The sequence below is a fragment of the Leucoraja erinacea genome, chromosome 32 (genome assembly GCF_028641065.1).
Source record: "Leucoraja erinacea ecotype New England chromosome 32, Leri_hhj_1, whole genome shotgun sequence".
Classification (NCBI taxonomy): Eukaryota; Metazoa; Chordata; class Chondrichthyes; order Rajiformes; family Rajidae; genus Leucoraja; species Leucoraja erinaceus.
In genome coordinates, this window is record NC_073408.1 from 6,379,527 (window position 1) to 6,407,443 (window position 27,917).

The 27,917-nt window shown below is 46.5% G+C and overlaps 1 protein-coding gene across 1 annotated transcript; it reads right to left on the reverse strand.

Annotated features, from left to right (window-relative positions):
* Positions 1-1,786: 1,786 nt before the first annotated feature.
* LOC129712318 (A disintegrin and metalloproteinase with thrombospondin motifs 8-like) lies at positions 1,787-27,471 on the reverse strand. The gene is given in 9 exon segments (XM_055660650.1): positions 1,787-3,337; positions 3,339-3,366; positions 5,127-5,302; positions 8,118-8,290; positions 9,325-9,511; positions 11,540-11,829; positions 13,387-13,554; positions 19,106-19,238; positions 26,185-27,471. Coding segments are annotated over 9 exon segments (2,775 nt in total). The 5' UTR covers positions 27,094-27,471; the 3' UTR covers positions 1,787-2,626.
* Between the last annotated feature and the right edge of the window lie 446 nt (positions 27,472-27,917).

The following is a 27,917-nucleotide window of genomic DNA, read 5'->3' on the forward strand; positions in this document are numbered from 1 at the left end:
CTATTCTGGGCAAGAGACTCCGTGCATCTACCCGATCTATTCCTCTCATGATTTTATACACCTCTATAAGATCATCCCTCATCCTCCTGTGCTCCAAGGAATAGAGTCCCAGCCTACTCAACCTCCCCTTATAGCTCAGACCCTCTAGTCTTGGCAACATCCTCATAAACCTTCTCTGTACCTTTTCCTGCTTGACAATATCTTTCCTATAACATGGTGCCCAGAACTGAACACAATACTCTAAATGCGGTCTCACCAATGTCTTACACAACTGCAACATGACCTCCCAACTTCTATACTCAATACTCTGACTGATGAAGGCCAATGTACCAAAAGTCTTTTTGACCACCTTATATACCTGTGACTCTACCTTCAAAGAACCATGCACCTGCACTCCTAGATCCCTCTGCTCCACAACACTACCCAGAGCCCTACCATTCACTGTGTAGGTCCTGCCTTTGTCAGACTTCCCTAAATGCAACACTTCACATTTCTCTGTATTACATTCCATCAACCATTCCTCAGCCTACCTGGCCAATTGATCAAGATCCTGCTGCAATTTTTCACAACCATCTTCACGATCTGAAAAACCACCCACTTTTGTATCATGAGCAAACTTGCTATCTTGCCATGTATGTTTCATCTAAATCATTGTTGTAGATGACAAACAGTAGCGGGCCCAGCACTAGTCACAGGCCTCCAGTCTGAGAAGCAAACTTCCTCAATCACCCTCTGCTTCCTTCCATGTAGGCAATTTTCTATCTATTCAGCTATCCCCTTGGATCCCATGCGATCTAACCTTCCACAGCAGCCTACCATGTGGAACCTTGTCGAATAATAACATTTAAAATTAATAATAACTAAAAATTAATGCTTTCCCATTTGAAGAATAGTGAAATAAATAAAACCTTTTGCAGCAATCTTTTTCAGTGTGATTTTTTTTGTGCAGACCAACTTTAAAACAAAAATGGGCAAGCAACCCACGGATACAGTTTGTGATGGTACTACGATTGGCTGAGGAAAGGCATGAGTAGCGAATCTTTTACTTATATATGCAACAATACTATCTAAATTGGGATTGGAGTTGTAATATTTGACTGTCTCAAGGAAAACTGGAGAAACATGCCAGTGACAACATTTACAATGATCTTATACAAATCCACCACCGATTTTTCAGCACCCTTAGTTCCAGAGCCTTTCGAATTATCCGTTTTTCCAGCCCAACAGAGGCCACGGGTCTCTGAGAGGATTCCAACGGTACTAGAACAGTCCGCCTTGGCCACAGGGGACAAATTCGACCCACCAAATTGGCGTGGAAGTCCCGATGAGGATGAGATTGGGCGCCTCACCCAGCCACGGTGCCACATTTCCTGGGGGACTTCCATGGGGGAGATTTCAAATGTGCTGTTGTAATTTTGTCCGGCTTAAAGGACATGCCAGACCACCAGTTGCCGGAAAATTGGTGGTGGACCTGTACATAAAATTGCATTGAATTCCTATTTAATATTAAAGTTTCTAGACCGGCAGGTAATAGTTCACTCCTTGAACTTCCAATGTACATTTGCTTTGCCTGATTCTTCTACAGCCAAAGAAAGATCATCCCATCAGGAAATGTTTCTTTAGATGAAGTACCTGCACCAGAAATTCCAGACTTGCGTTGACATGGTTAAAACCAAGGATTTTCAATGGTTTGCTTGAACTGAGCATCAAAAGGGATTGTAACACATTTAAAATAGAATAGAAGGGATAATAATAGCAGGGAGGAAAAACCAAAGCAATCCAAGGAAAATCTAAGAATGACAGGAGATAGAGTAAAACTTAAAATCCATTTATTGTGCAAGATTAAAACAGGGCTGTAGACAAAGCAAATTTCGCAGTAATAAAGTGGCAAAGTTCATAACAAAAGATTTGATAATTTTTATAAAATAAAGCAGATTTTAATGTGCTCTCAGTTTGTCTGGAGTCTTGCTATTTGTCACACAGGAGCCAATTGTACAAAGTAAGCATCTATATAAAGAGGAAAACAAGTCTGGAGTTGTAACAGCAGCATCTAGAAAACACAATTTGAAAATATAAATTGTATAAAAATAAATAGCTTTGAAAGGAAGCTTAAAAATACCTACACTCCTTCATTGAAGGTAAGAAATTTCAGGTACTCTATGTACAATATTGGAATGCTACATCTGAATTTAGTTTTAAAATCTTCTATAAAATGTACACACTTGTGTGGGATGTATATTAAACTATTACAGACTGTATCTTAATTATTAAATTATAGTTACTATGATTACAGGTTTGTCGGCTTAGCAATGGCCAACTTGTCGAGAGTTAAATCTGGAGTAGCAGCACAGGAAGAGACAATAATTACAGTATGTTAGCCCGACATCTGAGAGGCAACATTCTTAGCATCAACTGAGGTAGACAGCTCTCTGGCAAAATAACAAAGATAAACAGTGGTTTTTACTGTCGTAATCTATCAAATGACTCTACTTTGTTGACCTATTTGGTCAGTTAGTGCATTTTCTCCTTTTATCTATGGCTACACAATCTGAAACTAAACAAGCTTGTGTCCAGTTAACAACCGGCTATCAGTTACGTCACTTTCCACAGATAAAAGTAGCCAAGTTTAACATTCCTGCTGGAAGCACTCTTCGATTATGGGCTGGAGCTGTTTGGAAGGGTCACATTTATCCTCCTCCGCGGTGTTGCCGGTGTATTCGACGCACAGCACGCCGCGCTTTCGTTCTCCCTTGCCGCAAGTTCTTGAGCATGGGGACCAAGGGCCAAGTTGCCAGAGTGGGCATGGCATGTCAGCACAGGGTCTGATGTCTTCCGGCCTCAACTCCCTGTCACAGTCCAGGGACATGTTGCCATCATTGTCCTTGCACTCCACGTTTCTCCTCTGCCAACCAGATCCGCAGCTGCGAGAACATTCTGACCATTCTCCGGGAGTGTACTGCGAGACGCTGGCTTGCTTGACGGCATTGAGGGAGTTCTTGGTGGACTTGGCTTTCTGCTTGCTGAAAAAGACATCAGTGGGGATGAAGAAACTGTACTTCACCCTGGGTGGCAGTGTATCTGGGGCGATGGAAAGCAACTGGATTGATAGCGGCTCCTGCAGCTTTTTGAAGCTCTGAATCCTTTCCAGAGTGGTGGAAGAGCCGCTGTACTTGAGTATGGCCCCGCCAATTGGAATATCTTGCTCCACTGTGATGACGGAGTAATCTCCGTTCAGGATGTACGTATCATCCAACAACTTCACAGCCAGGTAATTGCCATCATGTTTAATTCCTTTGTGACTCCGTTGCTTTATGTCAATATTGGTTGCTCCAGCAGGGAATGGTAACAATGTCATTGTAGCCATACCTAGGAAGATAAAACTTCACTGTTAAATGTGTTAAAAGTGATATATGAATAGAAATATTGAAAAAATGCAATAAATAAAAGTTCACAAGTTGTAGGAGTAGAATTAGGCCATTCGGCCCATCGAATCTACTCCTCCATTCAATCATGGCTGATCTCTGCCTCCTAATCCCATTTTCCTGCCTTCTCCCCATAGCCCTTGACGCCCATTCTAATCAAGAATTTGTCTATCTCTGCCTTAAAAATATCCCCTGACTTGGCCTCTAAAGCCCTCTGTCGCAATGAGTTCCACAGATTAACTACGCTCTGACTAAAGAAGTTGACAAGAAATCCTCTCAGCCCAAGAAACAGTCCGGCAACACTCTCTCTGTTGTAATATTTTGAGCATTTTTATATGTCGTTGACACACTCAAAACGGTGTTTAAAAAATCAAATAATTAGTATGCATTTGCAGAAATTAAACATAATCTGCAGGCAAATGTTGTTAGTTAAATATGGAGCTATCAATAGTTGATTTGCAATCTCAACCTAAAGCCTTTGTCTTTCCTGTTTTAAAAGGTTTTAAAGATTGAATCTCTTCTCGGATATAAACCTTTTGTCCCTATTTTTCTTATCAACAGCGTTCAATTGCATCTTTTCCAAAACTTGATTTCTCTTCCAACAATGGGGCCACTGGAACACCAAGTGTGGTTTAACATTTCTTTTCTACTTGTTTAGCATCAAGGACCTGGCATTAAAATATATGACCCTCACAATCACATTGTAATTTTCAAGTATATTCCCATCCACGCTCATCTCACAGCTATTACTTGGCAAGCAATTTGATCCATCAGGTGTGTGCTAGCTCCCAGAGAAATACCACACATTCATTCTAGTTCTCCTGATCTCCCTGTAGCCCCATCACTCATTTTCATAAGCCTACAACTCATCTTTGATTCTTTTTGACATTTATCCACGCCAAAGGAGTAATTCAAATTCCTTAATCAACCTGCCAGCACGGTTTTGGGATGTGAGAGGAAACTTGATTTATGGGGAGAATCGAACCTGGGTCTTCATGAGACAGCTGTACTAACGGCTGCACCATTGTGCTTTTTCCATATCTATATCTGCATTTCTCGGTCTCTGTTCTACCACTCATCTCTGATCATTCGGAATACAAATTTGTTTGCTGGTCTTTTTAGTTTAGTTTAGTATAGAGATACAACTTGGAAAGCTGGTACTTCGGCCCACTGAGTCCGCGCAGACCAGCGACCCCCACCCATTTGCACTGTCCTACACACTAGGGACAACTTACTCTTTTTTTAACCAAAGCCAATTAACCTACAAGCCTGTGCAGGAAGGAACTGCAGATGCTGGTTTAAGCCGAAGACAGACACAAAAACGCAGCGGGTCAGGCAACATCTCCGGAGAAAAGGACCAGGTGACGTTTTAAGTCGAGACCTGAAATGTCACCTGTTCTTTTTCTCCATTGATACTACCTGACCCACTGAGTTACTCCAGCTTTTTGTGTTTAACCTACAAACATGTTTGTCTTTGGAGCATGGGAGGACAGCGGAGAAAACTCAAGCAGCCACAGGGCAAATGTACAAACTTCGTACAGACAGCACCCATAGTTAGGTTCAAACCCGGGTCTCCAGCGCCGTGAGGCAGCAACTCTACCGCTGCGCCACTTTGCCGCCCCTTGTTCTTATTGCAAACCATACAACTCAACAGGCAATCATCCAGCCTGATGTGTACAGAACTATCGGTAGAAACGGACGTACTTGAACTTGTTCAGGGAGCCGAGTATTTTCCTGCACGTTGAGCTGTTGCCTCCACACACAGCACACTTGTCAAATTTCTTGCTGGATCCTATAACGTGATCACAGCCAGCTTTCACACACTGGCCGTGGACACATACCGACGTGGTCTCTGGAGCACACGGAGTGCCATCAATCACCTGCAACACCAAGAATTGACCAAAATTAGGTTTCATTTCACACTCAATAGCCCAACGTTTGGCTATCAATACAAGCATCCTGATATAAAGGAATGGTTCAAAAGTGGTTCCTCCATTATCACGTGTACCAAGGCACAGTGAAATTAAATGTGTACATGCAGATCAGTTAGATTATTGTCACACATAGGTACAATCTGTGGTGAAGTAAGAATTCAAGTAAGAATGTAATTGTTCTATCTGGGACAAATGACAATAAAACACTCTTGACTTTAATGCATAAAAACTATACGTATGAGTCGACAAGTTTTGGTGCCATTTCACGGTCCCAGCTACAGCTACCCGTTGCCTCCACCCAGTCATCCCACAACCCATCGTCCCTCTCCTCACCAGATGAGATGTTTGATGGGGGTTGGTGGGGCAGGGATTGGAGGGAGACGGGCAAACGTTTTTAACTATGAATGTGCCGTGATCCAATACCCCCAGGGTATTAAAGAGATCCTTCATAAAATTTCTATTTGATGGCAGCAAGGCCACCAGCATACTCGAGGACCAGTCTCACCCCAGTCACCCCCTCTTCTCCCCTCTCCCATCTGGCAGGAGTTACAGAAGTGTGTAAACGCACACCTCCAGATTCAGGGACTTTCTTCCTAGCTGTTATCAGGCAACTGAACCATCCTCTCACCAACTAGAGAGTGGTTCTGACTTCCCAGCTACCTCATTGGAGACCATCAAACTATCTTTAAGTGTACTTTACTGGACTTTATCTTACACTAAATGTTATATCCTGTACATGTACACTGTGGACGGCTACATGTGTATTGCGGACTGGATACAATGCAACCAAAAGCTTTTCACTGTAGCTCGGTACACATGACAATAATTAACTAAACTAAACTAATTTACAGACCACATTGATGGAATCTAGAGCCCATACTCCTGGTATGCTTTAGCAATGTGGGGAAGCATATCCTTGCGTTACAAAAATAAGTGGCATGTTCAAGATAAATAAAAGTCATTTTCTTTTTGAGATATTTGAAGGGATGGACAATTTATTTAAAAACTTTCCCCCAAAAATGTTTTAACACACAGAATCTAGAGAACTTTGTCATTATGATTTTTTCTATAGAGATATTATCCCAGCAAGCACTTTCAAATAGCCATGTGGTTTTTAAAACAAAGTCCACTCTAAATAAAGAACTGGAAAAGCCACTTAACTAGCTCCTAAATTAATCAGTCCCTACATAAATTAGACCGTTCTAAAGATTTGAAAGACTGCTCGTCTCGACTGTTTGGCTAATGAAGTTAGAAGCAAGGAGGTAGGATGAAATGTTCGTTCTGGCAATGCTCTGTTCTTTAGATATCTTACGTCCGCCAATGAAGTCCAGTGGGCAAAAGGACGCTCATTAATCGGTTTTGCTGCGGAATGACAACTTTCCATCCCTGGAAGGACTATTTTGCCCCTGTTTTTCAGCTTTCGTGAGGACTTTTCCAATCAGATCTGCCCACTAAGCTTTTCCCCACGCACTTAAAATACTCTCCTTACACAAGCTATTTCTGACGGAGAAGAAACAGTGGCAGAAATGCCAGCCACCCCGTGTGTGGTGCTTCCAGTGGTTACCTCATGACATTTGGGACTCCCTTGCAACCAGGAAACCCTGGAATTTTTACTGTGCTGATCCCAGGGATTTGTTGACTGCATTCCAGCATTTGGCTCCTGGCACCTCAAGGACTCTGCAGGCAAAATGCCAACTTCCGCAGATGTCACAGCACTTATGGCTGGAAAAATCTGCCCTCTGTACTCTCTGGCTTCTCAAATGTTGAAGAACGTTTGTCAAAGTCTGAGACACTCATTCTCTTTGACAGCCAACAAACTTGGTGGTGTGAGTTAACTGGCGCACAATGCTGTTTCAGTGGGATTACAGTCAGAAGAATTGCTGAGATTGGAGCAAGCTTCCTTGTGAAAGACCATAAGATCATAAGACATAAGAGTAGAATTAGGGCATTCAGCCCATTGAGTCTACCTCACCATTGAATCATAGCTGATCTAACTTTCCTTCTCAACCCTTCTTCCTGGAACCTTTGACGCTGTTCCTAATCACGGTGGCACAGCGGAAGAGTTGCTGCCTTACGCTGTCAGGGACCCGGGTTTAATCCGGACTTCGGGTGCAGTCTGTACGGAGTTTGTACATTTTCCCTGAGACCATGTGGGTTTTCTCCGGGTGCTCCGGTTTCCTCCTGCACTCCAATGACGTGCTGATTTGTAGGTTAATTGGTTTCGGTAAAATTGTAAATTGTTCATGGTGTGTAGGATAGTGCTAGTGTATGGGGCGATCGCTGGTTGGTGAGGTCAAGGTGGGCCAAAGGGCCTGTTTCCACGCTGTCTTTAAAGTCTAAGGTCATCTTTCCGTATTCTCTAGGGATGCTGCCTGACCCATATAACCATATATAACCATATAACTATCACAGCACGGAAACAGGCCATCTCGACCCGTTGAGTTACTCCCGTATTATGTGTCTTTCCTTCAAATCTACTTGTTATATCAATCTATAAAAACAGGCCACGTTAAATGCCTCCATGAAATACTAATTTGTTGACATTTTAAATGCATATTAATATTAGAAAAAAACATTGACACAGAAAGCTCTGTACAATTCAAAATGACAATGCTGGTGGACTTTGTGGATTATAAGTAAAAAGTTAGAGAAAACTATATACTACAAATGCTAGAATTTGGAAATATAAGAATCAAAACTTGCATTCCTGGAGTGCTTCCAGTATTTTCAGTTTTAGAGTCAGATCTAAAGTGATACTTACTTTGGGTTCAAAGACATTAAATTCACTTCTCCCTCTGACGTGGCAGAACAGTTTACAGCGATCTCTTGGGGAAACTCCTGAGTATTTGGGTATCCATTTAACCGTATTGCCAACCAAGTCTTTGTAATTCCAGCTGTTGTACTTTTCACACTGCTCCTCTCTGAAGCTCTTACCTAATGCAAAGTAAAGATTATAAATTAATTTGTTGATGCTACTTTGGAAATGGTCCCATCTTTATTTTAAAAATACGGGTCCACCACTGATTTTCCAGCACATTCTTTAATCCTGATAATCCTGGACTCTGGAACTCCGACCCAGCCGGAGCAGGCACATCTATTCCCGTAGCCAACCTCCAAGGCAGACTTTGCGGGCCGGTATCTCGGACTCTCGGCAGCTTAGGCGGAACCTTCCGGTGCTGTTGGACTACTCTGGGAGGCCGTGACCTCTATTGGCAGGGCAAAACAGATAATCCAGAAAGGCTCTGGAACCAAAGATGCCGGAAAATCAGTGGTGGACCCGCATTTTGTTTATAGCAATGTGACTTGGGTCCAAAATTGCTAAACTCTTAGTAGCTTTCAGAGTATTTCAAATATCCACTTGTACTTCTGTAAGAAACAACTGGTTGTTCCAATCTCCGATAAAATACAAAACCCGATCAAAAGGCAAATCTATGGCATAATTTAGGAACATCCATCTCTCGTAGAGTCATAGAGTGATACAGTGTGGAAACAGGCCCTTCGACCCAACTTGCCCACACCGGCCAACATGTCCCAGCTACTCTAGTCTGTCGGCCTACCGAGTCTGCACTGGCCATTGATCACCTGTTCACACTAGCTCTATATTATACCACTTGTGCATCCTGCACACCAGGGAGAATTTACAGAAGCCAATTAACCTACAAACCTGCAAGACTTTTGGTTGTGGGAGGAAGCCAGAGCTCCCAGACAAAAAGTCATGCGGTCACGGGGAGAAGGTACAAACTCCATGCAGACAGCACCTGTTGTCAGGATTGAACCAGGGTCCCTGGCACTGTGAGGCAGCAACTCTACCGCTGCGCCACTGTGCTTGAAGGTGATGTGTGGAGCACCTATTTTTACTTCTAGGCTGCACATTTTATCTTTGCAACTTACGGCTGAGAGTTCACAATACCAAGCCATACTGATATCCTTGCACAGACTCTGAATTGATCAAAAAGGGGTGCACTCACCATTATTGTTCGGACAATCTTGTGTGTTGCAGGATCGGTAACGCTTACGTTGCCCTTCGCAATATTTCCCACCGTTCTGGGGAACTGGCTCGTTGCATTCTCTGAATGAAAACTGCACGCCCCCGCCACAAGTTCTGGAACATTCTCCCCATGGACTCCAGGAACCCCAGCTTCCCTGAACAGCAACCTGCAAAAGATGCAAAAACTCAGGTGGGCCACAAGAAGACCTCGGGTAACAGTATTTAAACTATTTCTATTCCACAAATCGACTTGCAATCAAATCTCATTTGTACAAAGTCTTGAGAAACCACACGGCAGTTCCAAATTTCTGCTGACGTTTTAAATTCCACAATTCATTCCTGCAAGCACCATGCTGTCGGAAGGAACTGCAGATGCGGGTTTAAACCAATGGTAGACACACAATGCTGGGATAACTCAGCGCGACAGGCAGCATCTCTGGATAGAAGGAATGGGTGCCGTTTTGGGTCGAGACCCTTCTTCAGACCCTTCAGAGATGCGGCCTGTCTGGCTGAGCATTCTAGACATCCTGCCCTGAAGGCTCTGATGAAGAACCTCTCTGGTGCCCAAAGAGCACCGTCTACTGTCACTGGAAGATGAAACTCGGAAATGGCTTGCCAATGCCGATGGGCCTGACCACCTCTTCCAATTCAATTTGCACCTTTCCATGCAAAGTTGGAAACTATTCCACCATCCATTTATTTCTCCCGTACTACTATCAATTCTATGGAACTGGAAAGAAGTATGTCTCTAAATAAATAATGACCAGTACTAATGTCAGATAAACACAATTGTAATTAAATAGATAAAATCTGATTCATGAAGAAAAATATTTGCTGGAAGTGAGCAAAGCCAGCAATTATTATCCGTCCCCAACAAAGTGAGGTCACACTTGGAGTATCGTGTTGTGTTTTGGCCAAAGATCCTATAGCAACTAGAATCTCCATGTTGCTATTATTTTACCAAATACCGCAGTTGTGAACAGTGTGATCAAATGAATTACAGAGTGCAAGTTTAATACAAACATCAACTCAAGCCCAGCACACGAACCATTTAAAAAAAAAATTAAAAAATAAAAACTTTTAAAAATGAAAATTTAAAAAAAACATTAAAAAAAAGAAAATTAACAGAATTATTATTTATCGACATATTCATCATTAGCAAAAAGTAGCTGAATTATGAATTTACAGAATTATGAATAATGGGCCTAACACTATATCACACACACACAAACTGTTCCCCTGCAACGCTGATTACACTGCGAGAGGGATTTACAAAGTCGGGTCGGGTTTATTGAAATGGCCGACAAAAAGTCTGACGTTCCACTCCGTAGCGTACTACAGGTCAGCCCATTGGTCTTAGCAGAGTGCACTATCTTGCTTGCTTTAGGATCTTTGGTTTTGGCCACTCTGATATACGAGGGATGTTATTTAGCTGGATAAAATGCAGACAAGATCTACGATGATGTTGCAAGGATTCGCGTGTCTGAGCTATAGGGAGAGATTGGTCCAGGCTAGGAATTTATTCCTTGCATTGCAGGGGTTATCAAGTAGAGGTGTATAAAATCACCAGGTGAATATGCACAGAGGTCTTTTTCCCCAAGAAGGGGAATTCAATAACTCAAGGTCATATGTTTAAGGTGAGAGGGAAAATATTTAACAGGAACCCAAGGGGAATCTTTTTCCACGTATAGGGTGGTGTGTGTGTGGAACGAACTACCAGAGGAAGTAGTCGAGGCAGGTACAATAACAAGATTTAAAATATTTTTGGACAGTTGCATGGATAGGAATGACTTATAGAGGGGTATTGGCCGTGGGAGTAGCTGAGATGGTGCATCTGTGTCAGCATCGACAAAGTGGGCCATAGGGCCTGCTTAGGTGCTATATGTCTCTACAAATGCTCCAAAGCATAAAGGGTCAGAAACCTCTGTGAACTGTACCTGTCCACAGGTGTGCTGTTGTGAATTGCTGAATTTAGACCCAGCAATGAAAAGCTGGGCATGTTTCTCCTAGTCAAGATGATGTTCGAATTAGAGGTGGTGATCCCATGCACCTGCTACCTTGTCTTTCTTAATGGTGGCAGTCCCGAATTTGGGATTGGGAGTTTTGAACTTGGTAACAATTTTCCCTTCCATAAATATGGAAAAATAACAGTGGAAGAGAAACAGAATGTCACAGAATGTCACTCCAGACCTTACCTTCTTGTTCATGATCTCGATGTCCAGGCACGAGCCATCTACACAGATCCTGTCAACCCCACATGGTGTCCCGTCTCCCCACAGCAAGCTCCCGTTTTTCGTGTGGCACTCGGGCTTATCCTCGACTCTGCACCACAACTGGGAACACACATCAGAGTCCGACGTGTTTGGACAGTGTCTGTACTTCTCCCCGAAAATCTGCTGGCACTGTGCGTCCAAGTCGTAAACTTGCCCCGGCAGTTCGGTGGGCAGTGACACTGATTGAGTAGGGGCATCGAGCAGACAGTCTCCTGTCAACAAGATCAACAGCACCAGTATCAGAATCGGGCACGTTTTCTTTTAAGTTCAAAAGCAATTCATCACACAAACCAACCTCCCTTCCGTTGACTCCATTTACACCTCACGCTGCCTCGGCAAGACCACCAGCATAAGCAAGGTCAGTCGCACCCTGGCCACTCTCTCTTCTCCCTCTCCCTTCGGGCAAAAGGTATAAAAGTCCCAAAAGTGTGAAAACGCACACCTCCAGTTTCAGAGACTGTTTCTTCCCAGCTGTTACCAAGCAACTGAACCATCCTACCAACAACTAGAGAGCAGCCCTGAACTACTAACTACCTGATTGGTGACCCACGGACTATCTTTGATCAGACTTTACTGGCTTTATCTTGCATTAAATGTTATACACGTTATTCTCTTTATCCTGTATCTATACACTGTGGATGGCTCAAATGTAATCATATATTGTCTTTCCGCTGACTGGTTAGCACACAGCAAAAGCTTTTCACTGTACATCGGTACTGGTGACAAGAAACCCAACTTTGAGTGCATGCTAATTTGTCAAATCCATCTGGGTGAAATGTTTTGACACACATTGCCCGACTAGTTTTATGCCCATTTTCTTTCCCATCCAATTTCCTTCACCAACATCTATAGATTCTGGAACCAATTATGTTAGTCGGGAAAATACTTCATTCAATGTTAACTCAGCGGGTCAGGCAACATATCTGGAGAAATAGGTTAGGTGACGTTTCAGGTTGCGACGCTTCTTCAGACCTGCTGAGTTACATTCCAGCACTTTGTGTCTATCTTTGGCATAAACCAGTATCTGTAGTTCTTTGTTTCCTCATTCAATGGTGTTCAGAAACCTTGTCAAGAGTTTACCCACACACACACTGCATGTTAACAATACACGGACAGTTTGCATTCAAATGATTTTAACAGGTAAATTTCTGTTTGCTATTTGTCCCCCATTCTGTCCCTGCTCCCTCTTTATATGCTCACTGATCAACAGGCCATTATCAATAACAATACACAACACTTTAGAAACAAGGAACTGCAGATCCTGGTTTACAAGAAAAAACAGTGCTGGAGTTAAGGACACCTGAACGGAAACCTCTGGAGACTTTGCGCCCCATCCAAGGTTTCCGTGTGGTTCCCGGAGGTTGCAGGTGGTTGCCGGAGGTTGCAGGTAGTGGAAGCAGGTAGGGAGACTGACAAAAACCTCCGGGAACCGCACGGAAACCTTGGTTGGGGCACAAAGTCTCCAGAGGTTTCCGTTCAGGTTTCCTAAGTGGGACAGGGGCATAACTCAGTGGGTCAGGTTGTCAAACCCACTGAATTTCACCAGCATTTTGTATCAACAATACGGTAACTATTGGATGTCAAAACATGGTCCTAAGTCAATACATGGAGAAATCCCAATAGATTTTGAAACAGCACGGGAACAGGCCATTTGGCCCATCATGTACATGTTGCCACATGATGAAAGTTACAGCTGATAAAATAGAAAAAAACAGTTGTGCATTTTTCATCAAAGCCCAGAGAACAACACCACCACTTAATTCACTTACCATGACCATTGTCGAAGAATTCGGTGATGTGAAATGCACTACAGGGAGACCATGGGAGGGTGTTGTTGAGTCGAATGAACAATGGGGCCATCATGTGGTTTGTGTTCATCTGCCCAAACAGCTTATCGCAGGCCTTTGAGTCGTCGTGTGGCATGCTCAATTCATGACCTGTCAGGGTTGACAAGATTAACATCCAAATTCAGTCAGGAGCTGCAGGCTAGTAGAACTGTCGCTCAAGATACTTAAAGCAATCAGATATTCTGTGAAGAGAGCTTTGTTCAACTTGGGGAACTTTGACTATTTGCGTCGGCTAATATTTAAATTGTACAATTAACAAACAGTTTTTGGAGCAGAGAACATTTTCAACCATTAACGCAACATCGTGAACTCAGCTGCCTGCCTGAAGGGTAAACAGAATTGTTAATCGATGACTTCAGATAAAAATATTTTGACACCAATCCAAGGATGGAATTCCACTGCGTTGAGTCATTTCCCATTCATACTTATTGTATAGGATTTCAGATCCAGAAATAATACTGAAATGTATCATCTAAATCTATATGTAAACATGCTACCCAGCTATTTGTGATTAATGACTCAGGCATTGTACATCAGCAATCAGGAACAACTGCAATCTATCCACACTTACAAATGCTAGCATCAAGTATAATAGCATTGGAACTTGGACTGAATTGAAGACAGAATGATCTGGTGAACCAAGCGGACAGATATTGCAAATGGCTTTAATTTCAGTTGGAAGTTAATGGAAATATTAATGCAAACGTACGCACAACTGAACTGGAATAGGTCCAAATATAGCAGGATCCTTGGCACCTTCATAATTCAGTTCTTTGGAAAAATATCTACCATAATGACTTCAGCAACAAAAAAAAAGTGTGAAAACAAGATAAAGAAGTTGCCATATTCTGTTGGTACTTGTCACAGACTGCTGTGGAGGCCAGGGCGTTGGGTTTTTTAAAGCGGAGATTGATATGCTCTTGATTAGGAAGGGCATCAAAGATTACCGGGAGAATGGGGTTGAGAGGGAAAAATAGATCAGCCATGATTGAACGGTGGAGTTGACTCGATGGGTTGAATAGCCTAATTTTGCAACTATGTCTTGTGGTTTAAATTCAGAATCAGATGCATTTGTGAAACACCAGGAAGAATGCCCAAAACAAGTGTGAAACATGTCCATGCAAATACTTTGAGACAAGTTCAAATTTTCACTGCGGCAGATAACATGTAGATGACTGGGGCAGCATAGTGGCATAGCAGTATTGTTGCCTTACAATGCCAGAGACCCCGGGGTTGATCCTGACCTCGGGGGCTGTCTTTACGGAGTTTGGACGTTCTTCCTGTGACTGCGTGGGTTTTCTCCGGGAGCTCTGGTTTCCTCCCACAATCTAAAGATGTCAGGTTTGTAGGAGGAATGGCTTTGGTAAAAGTTGTATATCGTCCCTTGTGTGTAGGATAGTGTTTGGGATAATCGCTAGTGGGCAAGGACTAGGTGGGACGCAGGGCCAGTTTCCATGCTGTATCTCTAAAGACTACAGACTGTATCTGCCTGATCAGATAGTGACCATGCACACATCATTCATGTTACATAGGTAATAGCTCTACATTAAGATTAAGACCCCATCGTAAAGACCTACTATAATGAATCATCTACAAATCCCATTTTGCATGGATTAGGGATGCACTGCTGGTAGCTGGGATTGTGGAATTATAAGGCCACTTTCCATGGATTGCTCTCAAATTACCAACACAAAGTCAATTTTCACCACTTCAGACACAAATTATACTTTCATTTCCTGCAGAGCCAAAAATCACATCACATTGGTGACAAATATGGGTATGAGAATGGGCTAATTGGAGAGCATTAATGTGGAGAATCATTTAGTGGTAAAACAAGACATCTAGCAAAATGTTTATGGCATTCCAGATGTCTCCGGTACCTCTGACCAGTGAGAGTGAAAGGGAGCCAAATTCTCCCTGGAGTAGAGGACTGGCATTTTGCCAACTCTCCTCTTAGCAAAGCTTCAGATTTTAAAGTAAAACATTTAAAGTATAACTTTCAGTGATGAAGTGTAACTAATCCGTTTTGAGAAAAAAAGATACATCCCTTTTTAAAACTAGGTTTGAAATATTGCCTTTCCACCACAGAAGACCAAACAAGCCAAGGAAAGCTGGAGTATTCTGAAGGGATGTGGATAATTGTGTTTTAAAGTCTCTGACCCATCTAATAGCTAACAGATGACCAGCTGTGCCGCTTATGAACGGTGGGAGTATTGTGTCTCTTTGGTAACAGTCAGGTTAGTGCTTCTGTGCGCTCAGCTTAACTAAGCAGAACAGTCAGGTAAAAAAAATAAGGGCAATTTCATCTCTAACACAAAGTGCTGGAGGAACTCGGCGGGTCTGGCAACATCTATGAAGGGAATGGACATTCGAAGTTTCGGGTCAGTCTGAATAAGGGTCCCAACATGAAAGGTTGCCCATCCATTCTCTCTACAGATGTTGCCTGACCCACAGAGTTACTCCAGCACTTGGTGTTGTGCTCAGGATTCTAGCATCTGTAGTTTGTAGTGTCCCCAGCTCTTTCACATGTATCAGTCCTTGCAAGGATTCAAGTATTTATCTACCAGTCAAAGACAAGTTTCCGCTCACAGTGTATGAATGACTTGTTTAGTTATTTTGCATTGATTATGTTATGTTCCCTTTTGTACTCGCCAATCTCTGGTCAAAATATGACCAATTTCACATGATTAGTCTATGACCCTCTGTTTTGTGAAGAAGGTGCCAAGTGATTGGGGCATGCAAGTTGCAGGTAACAGCACCAATAATTACTGCTTAAACGACATAGAGAAGAAAATTTGCTGATCCCAAAGTGACCAGAAGATACTGCAGCACATGCATTCATATCTATTCCGTTAACTATTCACCATTTCCTTCCCTACACACTCTGCCTACTGTTGTGCAAATACAATTAATGCACAGAAAAAAAAAACATTCCCCTCCCGTGCAGTTATTACCACCTCCGGTTTCCTTTACATCCAAGATACTACGATGAGAAGTCTGTAATACTATGAACGCACAAACTAATTTTTTTTTTTCTGCAAGAAAAATATCTGTTATCCCCCATCTACTCCCAGTTGGTAACATGTCAAGATGGACGGTTCAAATGTTTGCAGCCCCAGAAAAATATAACACGATAAAACACTCTCGACTCTAGGTGGTGACAATGCCCATCGAGCTGGTACTGACAAAACCGTACCAGTCAGATCCCTATTGCCCACTCATCATTTCCCTTCAATTCTGCATTCATTATCGAGATTTCTTTCAGTTTCCATGGCCTTTCGAGCAGAGAGTTCCAGATCAAAGCCACTTGTGATATGAAACAGTTTGACTCTTTTAAACAATCACCTTAATTCAGAGCCCTCTGCTTACCAACGTCCATAAGATCTTAAGACATAGGAGCAGAATTAGCCCATTTAGCCCACCAAGTCCACTGCACCATGGCTGATCTATCTTTCCCTTTCAACCCTCTTCTCCTCATAACCTTTGACGCCCTTCCTAATCAACAACCTATCGACCTCAGCTTTAAAAAATACCCAATGTCTTGGCCTCCACAGCTGTCTGTGGCAATGAATTCCACAGGTTCACCACCCTCTGGCTAAAGAGATTCCTTCACATCTCCATTCTTTCCACTAATGGAACTACTGCTGGGATCCCAATGAAAAGATGATGGCAGGCGAAGCAGATACTGTAACTATCTGAAAGCCCATTCTGTTGGTAGCCATAACCAGGCCAAGCTTTGATCACACTACAAAGGGCGTCACTTCACCAACATGAAGCGTTGAAGTGTCTTCTTGCAAGTCTGTCGACCCTTTAGTCGACCCTTATTACTATCTCTGCAACAATGACTCAACTTTTGAGAGGGCTGATTTTCCTGTTTTTACAAGCGCTAAAACCTAACATTTTGTATGTGCAGTTCTCCAAAGCCAGAATTCAGCCCTTTATTTCTGTCTCAAATACTTGAATGTCTGAAAGAAAACGTCCTAAAGTCTACTTTTAAAGCAGTTAGAAGTATTTATACAGAAATACTTGGCACTTTGTCGACATTATTCTGCTGTTACCTAATCTACAGTCTAACGCTCAACAGCTGAATGGTGTAACATTTTAATGTGAAAACTATGTATCAGTAATGTGCTTCATAAACGGTAATAAAAGGCAGCATGCAAGAAAACAAGAATGCTTCTTCAACTGTAAAGTCCGTTTCTGGGATCTGGTAGTCTGGCTGTTAAGTTATCCAGAAGCCAGAATAATCAATCAAAACACAACTGCAATGCCTATCACTGCAGCGAGGAAATTTAAGTTCAAACCATTAAATAAATCTGGAATTAATAAACTGGGATCACTAACCATGAAATCACTGGATTGTTTAAGAATTCATCTGTTTCATCAATGTGCTTAAGGGAAGAAAATATCCATATGGTGCTCGATGTGATTCTAAACCACCAGCACAGTGGCACTGCTACTGTCTCACAGTGCCAGAGACCCAGGTTCGATCCTGACCTCGGGTGCCATCTGTGTGGAGCTTGCACTTTCTCCCCGTGACCTTGTGGGTTTCCTCCGGCTGTTTCGGTTTCCCTCCCACTTCCCGAACAAGACGTGTGGGTTTCTAAGTTAATTGGCCTCTGTAAATTCCTCATAGTGTGCCGGGGGACAAAGTGAAAGTGGGGATGAGAGTGCCGCACGGTGGCGCTGTGGTAGAGTTGCTGCCTCACAGCGCCAGAGACCCAGGTTCGATCCTGACTATGGGTGCTGCCTGTACGGAGTTTGTATGTTTTCCCCATGACCTGCGTGGGTTTTCTCTGCTTTCATCCCACACTCCAAAGATATACAGGTTTGTAGGCTAATTGGCTTGGTAAAATTGTAAATTGTCCCAAGTGTGTATGATTGTGTTAGTGTGCGTAGATCACTGGTCGGCGTGGACTCGGTGGACTGAAGGGCTGTTTCTGCGCTATATCTCTAAACTAAACTAAGTCATCAGACATTTAACAAGTCCTTTAATTTAGATATACAGCATGAAAACAGGGCTTCAGCCCAATGAGTCCATGTCATAGAAACATAGAAACGTAGAAATCAGGAGTAGGCCATTCGGCCCTTCGAGCCTGCACCGCCACATGGCTGATCATCCACTCAGTATTACCTGCCTTCTCTCCATACCCTCTGATCCCCTACACACAAGGGGCACATCTAACTCCCTCTTAAAGAGAGCCAATGAACTGGCCTCAACTACCCTCTGTGGCAGAGAGTTCCAGAGATTCACCACTCTCTGTGTGAAAAAAGTTCTCCTCATCTCGGTTTTAAAGGATTTCCCCCTTATGTCAACCGTCAATCACCCGTACACACTTGTGCCACGATATCCCACTTTCCCATCCACTCCCTACACACTAGGGGCAATTTACAGAGACCAATTAACCTACAAACCCGCACGACTTTGGAATGTGGGAGGAAACCGGTGCACCTGGTGAAAACCCATGCGGTCACAGGGGAGAAAATGCCAACTCCACACGGACAGCAGGTGAGGCCAGGATCGAACCAGGTTCTCTGGCACTGTGATGGAGCAGCTCTGATGCCCTCTTGTAATGGAGCGCTATGAGTTAAGCGGCAGGCAGAGGAGCGAGTTTGGTGTTGGTTGCAAGTGCGACTGTACCCAGTTCATGCGCGGCGGTGTACGCTGCCTGGAGTCCATTATCTTCAATCACGGCACAGCTTCTGACAGGGTCACACATGGTGCCCGTGTCCGCCACTCCCAGCGTGTCACAGCTCTTGTGGCCACAGATGTCCTGCAGGGAAGGAACCAGAGGCTTATTCAAACACACTCCCTCCCTAACACAAGTGAGCAAAATTATAATATCCTTGCGTAATAAACATTCAAAAGAAATAAAGTGCTGGAGGGACAAAATGGTAGTGCGCCACGGTGGCTCAGCGGTAGAGTTGCTGCCTTACAGTGCCAGAGACCTGGGTTCGATCCTGACTACGGGTGCTGTCTGTGTGGAGTTTGCACTGTGTAGAAAGTTTGTACTTTCTCCCTGTAAGGGCGTGGGTTTTCTCCGGGTGCTCCGGTTTCCTCCCACACTCCAAAGACGCGCAGGTTTGTAGATTAATTGGCTTCAGCAAATTGTAAATTGTCCCTAGTGTGTAGGATAGTGTGTAAGTGTCTGAGGTGATCGCTGGTCGGCGCGGACTCGATGGGCCGATGGGCCTATTTCCATGCTGTATCACTAATGTCTAAAGTCTAAATTTGGAGAAGAGGAGGGTTGAAATGTTAAGCCAGAGGGAGGGATTTGGGTGGCATGGGACAGGGGGGGGGGGGATAAAGGGGAAGTATTAGATTCGGGAATGGGAATAGAGGGTACTGAGCAGGGGACAGGAGATGGCTGGATGGCGTGGAGTGAGATGGTGGGAGAAATGTGCGTGTGGCAGGATGGGGGGAGGGGGATATTACTTGAAATTCTTGAATTCTTGTTCATACTGGTCGGCTCTAAATTACCCAAGTGAGAGGAGGGGATACGTTTTCTCTAATACCTCCCCTCTTTCCCTTCTCCCAACCCAAAGGCGTTGTCTGTCCATTCCCCCTACAGATGCTGCCTGACCTGCTGAGTTCCTCCAGCACAGTTTGTTACTGGTTAAGTTCATAAGTGATAGGAGCAGGATTGGGCCATTCGGCCCAACACCCCCATTCAATCATGGCTAATCGATCCCTCCCTCCTAACCCCATTCTCCTGCCTTCTCCCCATAACCCCTTACACCTGTACTTTCGATCTACAAGATTCTATCTATCTCTGCCTTAAAAATATCCATTGACTTAGCCCCCACAACCTTCTTCAGTATCTGTGGCTTCTCGTGTTCCTAATAAATATCTATCATATTTTTATAACTGATTTAATAATAATTCTGTTGAATGTGCATGTGCAATAAATAAGTGTTACCGTACAACGGTGAGCAAATATTGCCAAACTGAATTCCAAATTCAACACCAAATAGTTCCAGTAAAGATTTAATTGAAAAAGTTGCTACACCAGCGAAGCACTTATGTGATTCAGTGATAATTAGATTGAGCCATTGTGGAGTATACTAGCTGGCTGGCACCACACACGCTTACGCGCTCTTTCACATCTGCATCTTTATTGGCGGTCTGCCAGATGTTCTCGGAAAACGCATTTGTGTACAAGGTGACATCAACCTCTTTAAAAAGAGCCACTAGCCAAATAAAACCATCGCTCTAACAATCTGACATCACCAAACCTTCAGGCTGGAGGACAGTGGTAGAGTTGCTGCCTCACAGCGCCAGAGACCCGGGTTTGATCCTGGCTAAGGGTGCTGTGCAAAGTTTATACATTCCCCCTGTGACTGCGGTGCTCCAGTTTCCTCCCACACTCCAAAGACATGCGGGTTTGTAGATGAATTGGCTTCTGTAAATTGTCCCTAGTGTGTATTGGATGAGAAAGTGGGATAATATAGAACTAATGTGTACGGATGATCGATGGTTGATGTGGACTCGGTGGGCTGAAGTCCCTAGTGTGTAGGATAGAACTAGTGTATGGGTGATTGTGGGTCGGCTTGATGGGCCGAAAGGCCTGTTTTCACGCAGTATCTCTAAACACATTAAAAATGTAGTTCCTCTAAAAATCATAGAAAGAATTCCCAACTTCTAATGAAACAAACAGAAATTAGAGCCTTATCTTTTAGAATGAGGCATAAAGGGATTAAACAGGATTTGAGCCAAAATATACAGTCTATTGGCTCTGATTGTCATTCCACAGTTCAGATGGGTCACTACAACTTAAAATAAAACATTTTGCTACACATTTGGAATAGAGTACAAGTTACTATATTGCTTTGGATTTTATAACCGGAATTTGTAATCAAGATTTGCTATAATAGAATCGTCTATTTAAATCCATCCTGGCACTATTTTTACTCTTTGGTTTCCAGTGGCATAACAACGTTTGGTTAATCATTAAAATGTCTATTTGGTTAGCTATTTAGTTAGCAATATTTTAGCTAATAGCTTCTGAAGAAAGTCACTACAGGAAAGTGGCATTTTCTGCTCTAATAGTGTGAAAAAACAAAGGTTTTTCTCCAAAATGCAAAGTTTTTATTAAGCGCCCCATATCACAAATAAACAAATGAACACAATTTTAACGGTACCTTTCATGTTAAATGGTCTCCCAAGGTCACGGGCCAGAAGGACCTATATTTATACAGATCTAGTGGTTGCAATGATAACTTGTCATGTTACCCTCTACTGATCTGACACTGAAGTCAAGTCTCCCTGCTTCCAAGATGGAGCCCGACCCAGGCCACTGTTGCCGTGCTAGTCACAGAAGCAGATCTACACACAGAGAGTGGTGAATCTCTGGAACTCTCTGCCACAGAGGGTAGTTGAGGCCAGTTCATTGGCTATATTTAAGAGGGAGTTAGATGTGGCTCTTGTGGCCAAGGGGATCAGAGGGTATGGAGAGAAGGCAGGTACGGGATACTGAGTTGATGATCAGCCATGATCATATTGAATGGCGGTGCAGGCTCGAAGGGCCGAATGGCCTACTCCTGCACCTAATTTCTATGTTTATATGTTTCTACTGTACAATCACATATTACAATGGCTCCACACTCTTCCATCTCCATTCCTACAGCAACATTCTTTACTTTAACTATGTTCTAAACGTAATTCCCTTGTCATATATCTGTGCGCTGCGGATGGCTCGATTGTAATCATGTATTGTCTTTCTGCTGACAGGTCAGCACGCAACAAAAGCTTTTCACTGTGGAAGAAGGGTCAGTCTCAAGAAGGGTTTCGACCCGAAACGTCACCCATTCATTCCTTCCCTCCAGCGATGCTGCCTGTCCCTGCTGAGTTACTCTAGCATTTTGTGTCAATCTTCCATTTAAACCAGCACCTGTAGTTCCTTCCTACAGCTTTCCACTGTACCTCAGTACACATGACACTAAACTAAACCAAACTAAATCAAACTAACTGCATTCCATGAATATAATTTAAACACCGAGATATTCACCTGTGCAGTGACAACTCATCGACCTTTTACAGAAAAACAGAATGGGTCGTTTGCTATTTCTACTATTTTCACAAGCCCAGATATAGTTTACATCTCGTAGCTAAACAGGAATTTAAGATAATTATATCCAGAAATCCCGTGCCATGTTAATATAGCTACACTTGCACTGTCGTTATTAACATCTTGATGCCTGTAATATTTTATTTTTAAATGTGTCAAAAGAGTACTGTGTTGTGCCCCCTGGGACTGTAGATTGATCAGTTATATCTCAGACACAACACACATGCCTTGCCTTGAATGAAGGCAGCAGACAGAGACAAAGGACATTGTGAATGGTGGGTTGCCTGTCAACGGACTGCACTCACTGTGTGACATCTCTCAGAGCACAGGATCCCACCAGCCAGTGGAAGTCAGGAAGTCAGTCCGAGCTGACCAGATGAAGGCACCAACTAACTCCTGGCTGAAAATCCCACAACCGGGTACAATGCGATTCACCTCTACCCCTTTGTGAACATTGGACTTTGCCTAAGGAACTTATACGCTACAATGCTGAGAACTATATTCTGCACTCTGTATCTTCCCCTTTGCTTTACCTGTTGCACTTGAAGTCATAATTTCAATGTTCTATCTGGGACAATATGACAATAAAACGCTCTTGACTCTTGAGTTTGAACTGATTGTATCTATATATAGTATTATATGTGTTGGAGCCATTCTCCACCACATCCCCGAGTAAGTAATGGCAATGAAAAGTTGGACATTGGAAAGTAATGAAATTGCCATTACAATCTGATCAGTTTGGATTGTACGAAAAACAACGTTTTTCACTGTAACTCGGTACATGTGAGATTAATAACAAACATAAAACTAAATTTAAACATAAACGATAAACTCTCTCTGAACCGACTGCCTTTACAAAAAGAGCATCTCCCTAAGACAAGTCACTTTCATTCAGACAAGGAACTGCAGATGCTGGAATCTTAAGCAAAGTACAAACTGCCGGAGGAACTCAGCAGGTCAGGCAGCATAGTGTCCCACAACAGGGGAACAAGCCCCTCATCCCAACTTATCCGCTCCCGACCAAAATGCCCCATCTACGTTTGGCCCAAATCCCTGTAATCCTTTCCATTCCATGTTGTTGCATCTGTCGAGGGAACGGACAGTCGGCTGAAGGACCCCCGACCTGAAACATTATCTGTCGATTCCCTCCACAGATGCTGCCTGACCCGCTGAGTTCCTCCAGCACCTTGTTTTGCACCACGGGCGGCAGTGGCCCAAGGCAACAGTTCTAAGTGTGGACAACAGCTATACACACACACAGACACGGACAGAGAGACACAGAGAGAGAGAAACAGAGACAGAGACAAAGGGAGAGAGATAGAGAGAAACACAGACACAAAGACATAGACAAAGATACATGGAGTCAGAGACACACAGAGACAGAGACACACGGACATAGAAATACAGAGACAGGGAGACGCAGACAGTGACACAGACACAGGGAGAGAGAGACACACACTAACAGAGACACAGACATAGACACAGAGACAGAAGCACACTGAGACAGGGAGTCAGAGACACACGCACACTGACAAATATAGAGCACATCCAGACACAGACATAGAGACAAACAGAAACAAGCAGAGACAGAGACGCTGCCATAGATACAGAGACATTGAGACACGGAGAGACACAGCATAATGTACAGTACCGAGCTCTCGCTCAAGGGGGGGGGGGGGGGGGGTCCCCACTCCGGGTACCCTGTAGTCGAGGAGGGAGTGTATTCGAGGCGAGGCGCGGCCGTGGAGCGCAGCGTTCGGTGTCGAGGAGTGGTTACACCGCGGAGACCGGGGGGGGGGATGGGGGTAGGGGTAGCCCCCTCCTCTCTCCACGGAGCCGGAGCGGATCCCGGGGAGCAGGTACCCGCTGCCCGCCGGCGGGACGAGCGAGTGGCCGCTCGATCACCACTTGCCCCGGGGGTGGCCTGGAGTGGAATAAAGTGCCCCCCCTCCCTCCCGCTGTCGCCCCCCGCGGATCTCACTCGCCCCCCGGGCCGGGGGAGTGGAGGTACCGGGAGATGCAGAGGGGTAGCGGGGACGGGGGGAAACTGGCAGAGGCGCCGGGGAGGGGAAGGGAGGGAGGGAAGGAGAGATGGAGGAGAGGGAAAGGGAGACCCAGTGGAGAGGGGGCTGGATACGGGAGGGAAGGGGCGGAGACCCCGGTGGGGAGGCAGAGGGGAGAGGTGTGGGAGTTGGGGGAGAGGGAGAGGCGGGATGTGCAGGGAGGGAGGAACTGCAGATGCTGGTTTACACCGAAAATAGACACACAAAATGCTGGAGTAAGTCAGCGGGACAGTCAGGCAGCGTCTCTGGAGAGAAGGTATGGGTGACCCTCCCCTCCCCATTCCTTCTCTCCAGACCTCCTCGACCTCCACCCCACCCCACCCCTCTCTCTATCTCTCTCCCTTGCTCCATCATTTTGTGTCTATCCTCTGAGAGACGGCGTGGCAGTCTCGGGAGGACGAGACACCTCTGGATAGAGGGAGCGCAGGTTGCAGGGGGGGGGGGGGGGGGGGGGTTAGGGGGGAGAGAGGGGCGAGGTGTTCGGGGAAGGGGGGAAGGGGGGGAGGTGGGGCAGGTAGAGGGGGGGGAGCGGGAGAGACGGGATGGGGATCTCGGGAGGTCGGACACCTGCAGAACGAGGGAGCACAGGTACCATGGAAGGTGGAGGGGGGTGGGGGGAGTTCCAGTGGGATGGGAGAGGCGGGGACACGGGGAGAGGGTAGGAGCAGAGAGGTCCCGTGGTTGGGGAGAGGGGTAGAGGAGGCGGTCGGGGGGGAGACGCGTGAGCGGTCCCGATGGGGAGGGATGGAAGGTGTAGGGAGGGGAAGGGGATGGAGACACGGGAAGACGGGGGGGGGGGGGGGGGGGGGGGGGGGGGGGGGGGGGGTCCGGGTATTTGGGGGTAGGGGGAGAGAGAGTGAATACACACTTGACAATAGGTGCAGGAGGAGGCCATTTGGCCTTTCGAGCCTGCACTGCCATTCATTGTGATCATGGCTGATCGTTCCCAATCAATAACCCGTGCCTGCCTTCTCCCCATATCCCTTGATTCCACTACCTCCTGGAGCTCTATCTAACTCTCTCTTAAATCCATCCAGTGATTTGGCCTCCACTGCGTTCCGAGGGAGAGAATTCCGCTGATTCACAACTATCTGGGTGAAAACGTGTTTTCCTCATCTCGGTTCTAAATGGTCAACCCCTTATTCTTAAGTGAAGAGTGAGGGGTGAGTGGAGGGGGGAGGGAGTTGAGTGGGGGAGGGGGTGAGGGGGGGGGTAGTGGGGGGGGGGGGGGGGGAGGTGAGTGGGGGGGGGGGGGGTGGGGGGGGGGGGGGGGTGAGTGAAGGGGGGGGGGGTTGAGTGGGGGGGGGGAGAGGGGGTGAGTGAAGGGGGGGGAGGGGGTTGAGTGAAGGGGGGGGGGGGGTGAGTGAAGGGGGGGGGGGTGAGTGAAGGGGGGGGGGGGGGGGGGGTGAGTGAAGGGGGGGAGGGGGATACTGGGAGGGGACGGAGATGGGACCCGCTCTCACCCGAGAGCACCAATTTTACGCGCGCCAGTGACGGCGGGGGTTGAGGCGCAGCACTTCGGGCCGAGCGGCCTCTCCTAGCCCCGCGGGGTTGGGGTGTGGGGTGTGGGGGGGAGCGGAGCCACTCACCTGTCGGGTGAAGAGCAGGGCGGTGTCGAAGTGGTCGGGGTGGCGGTCGCTGTGCGGGTTGAAGCGGCGCTGCCACGCACAGAAGGAGCGCAGCGTGAGACCAGCGTTGCTGGATACGAGGGGACCGTCGCTGTCCGAGTCCAGCACCAGCATCCTCACCACCACCACGTTGAGCAAGTTGCGGACACTCGGGTCCCGGTACACGCCGGCCACCACGGCCATCAGGGTGAGCAGGTAGTGCTGTAACCCTTCCCCGTACATCCGCGCCATCGAGCTGTCCGCCACAACCAGAGTCTCCAAATATCGCGCCTCGGACACGAACCTCTTATGGCGACCGCTGGCACCGCCGCTGCTGCTGCTGCTGCCCCGGGGAACGGGCTCCGAGCCCGGCGGCTCCGGGCAGCCGCTCCGACGGAGCAGGTGAGGCCGGGACACCGTGTGGCCGGCGCCCTGTGGCTCCACTAGGTAGTGGTGGCCGCCGGCGGAGAAAGAGCCTCTCATCCCCCCGCACAGACTGACCGCTGCTCGGGGAGCCCGGCCCGAGTAGAAGCAGCGGCGCAGCGCCCGGAACCTCCTCTCCTCCTCCTCCCCCTCTCCTCCTCCTCCAACTCCACCTCCACCTCCACCACCTCCTCCTCCTCGCAGCCTCTCCACGCTGAAACCCGGGGCCACGAAGCTCGAGTCCGGCACCAGGTCCAGGGTGAACGTCTGCCCGAAGGCGCTCAGGCGGTAGATGCGCCGGTCCGACGCGCCGGCCCGCTCCGGCCGCAGGTCCCGTCCGTTCAAGCGCACGGGGGTGACCCGGGCCAGGCACGGCCCCGGCGCGGCCAGCAGCGGCGCAGGGTGGCCGAGGAGGAACAGAGGGAGGACGAACAGGGCTCCGAGGACCAGGGTCTTCTGGCGATGCATCCCCGCCCGCTGGAGAGGCTGCAGACTGGACACTAGAGACCGCAGACTAAAGGCTGGAGACTAGAGGCTGGAGAGTAGACACAAGACTGGGGACTTGAGGGTCAAGACTAGAGGCTGGAGACTGGAGATTAGAGAGCGAAGACTAGAGGGTCTGGAGACGAGATTGGAAACTAGAGGCTGAAACTAGCTACTAGAGGATGAAGGCTGCAGACTTGATCTCAGCGCGATTCTTCCCTCCACGGGGTGAGTGGGCTAGTGGCGGCCGGCGCTCGGTACCGGCCAGTGACTCCGCCGTGCCGGCACCGCCTTTTATACTCTCGCCCCAGCCGCCTGTGTGGCCCTGCGCCGCGTTATTTTTACCCGACCCGCGCCCTGCGCTCGCCACCATCCCCGGAGCCGGGCTTTGCGGCAAACTTTCCGCCAATCAGCGGCCCACCGACACGCCCCCCTCTCACCTCCCCTCTCCAGCCCCCTCTCACTCCACCCCCCCCCCCCTTCCCCCCCCCCTCTCTCCCTCCCCTCCCCCTCCCCCACCTTCACCTCCTCTCACCCTATCCCTACCCCTCTCCCCTCCCTCTCCCCCCACCCTCCACTCTCCCCTCCCCTGTCCCCACCCACCCTCTCTCCCCTTCCCTCCACACCCCTCTCCCCACCTCCTCTCCCTTCCCATTCCCTGTCCCCATCCCTCCCCTCTACTCTCCCTTCCCTCCCCTGTCCCGCCCCTCTCTCTCCCCCCCCCCCCCTCCTCTCCCCACACCCCTCCTATCGCCTCCTCTCCCCTCTCCCATCATTGCCCCTCCCGCCATTAACGCTTAGGGCGCCGG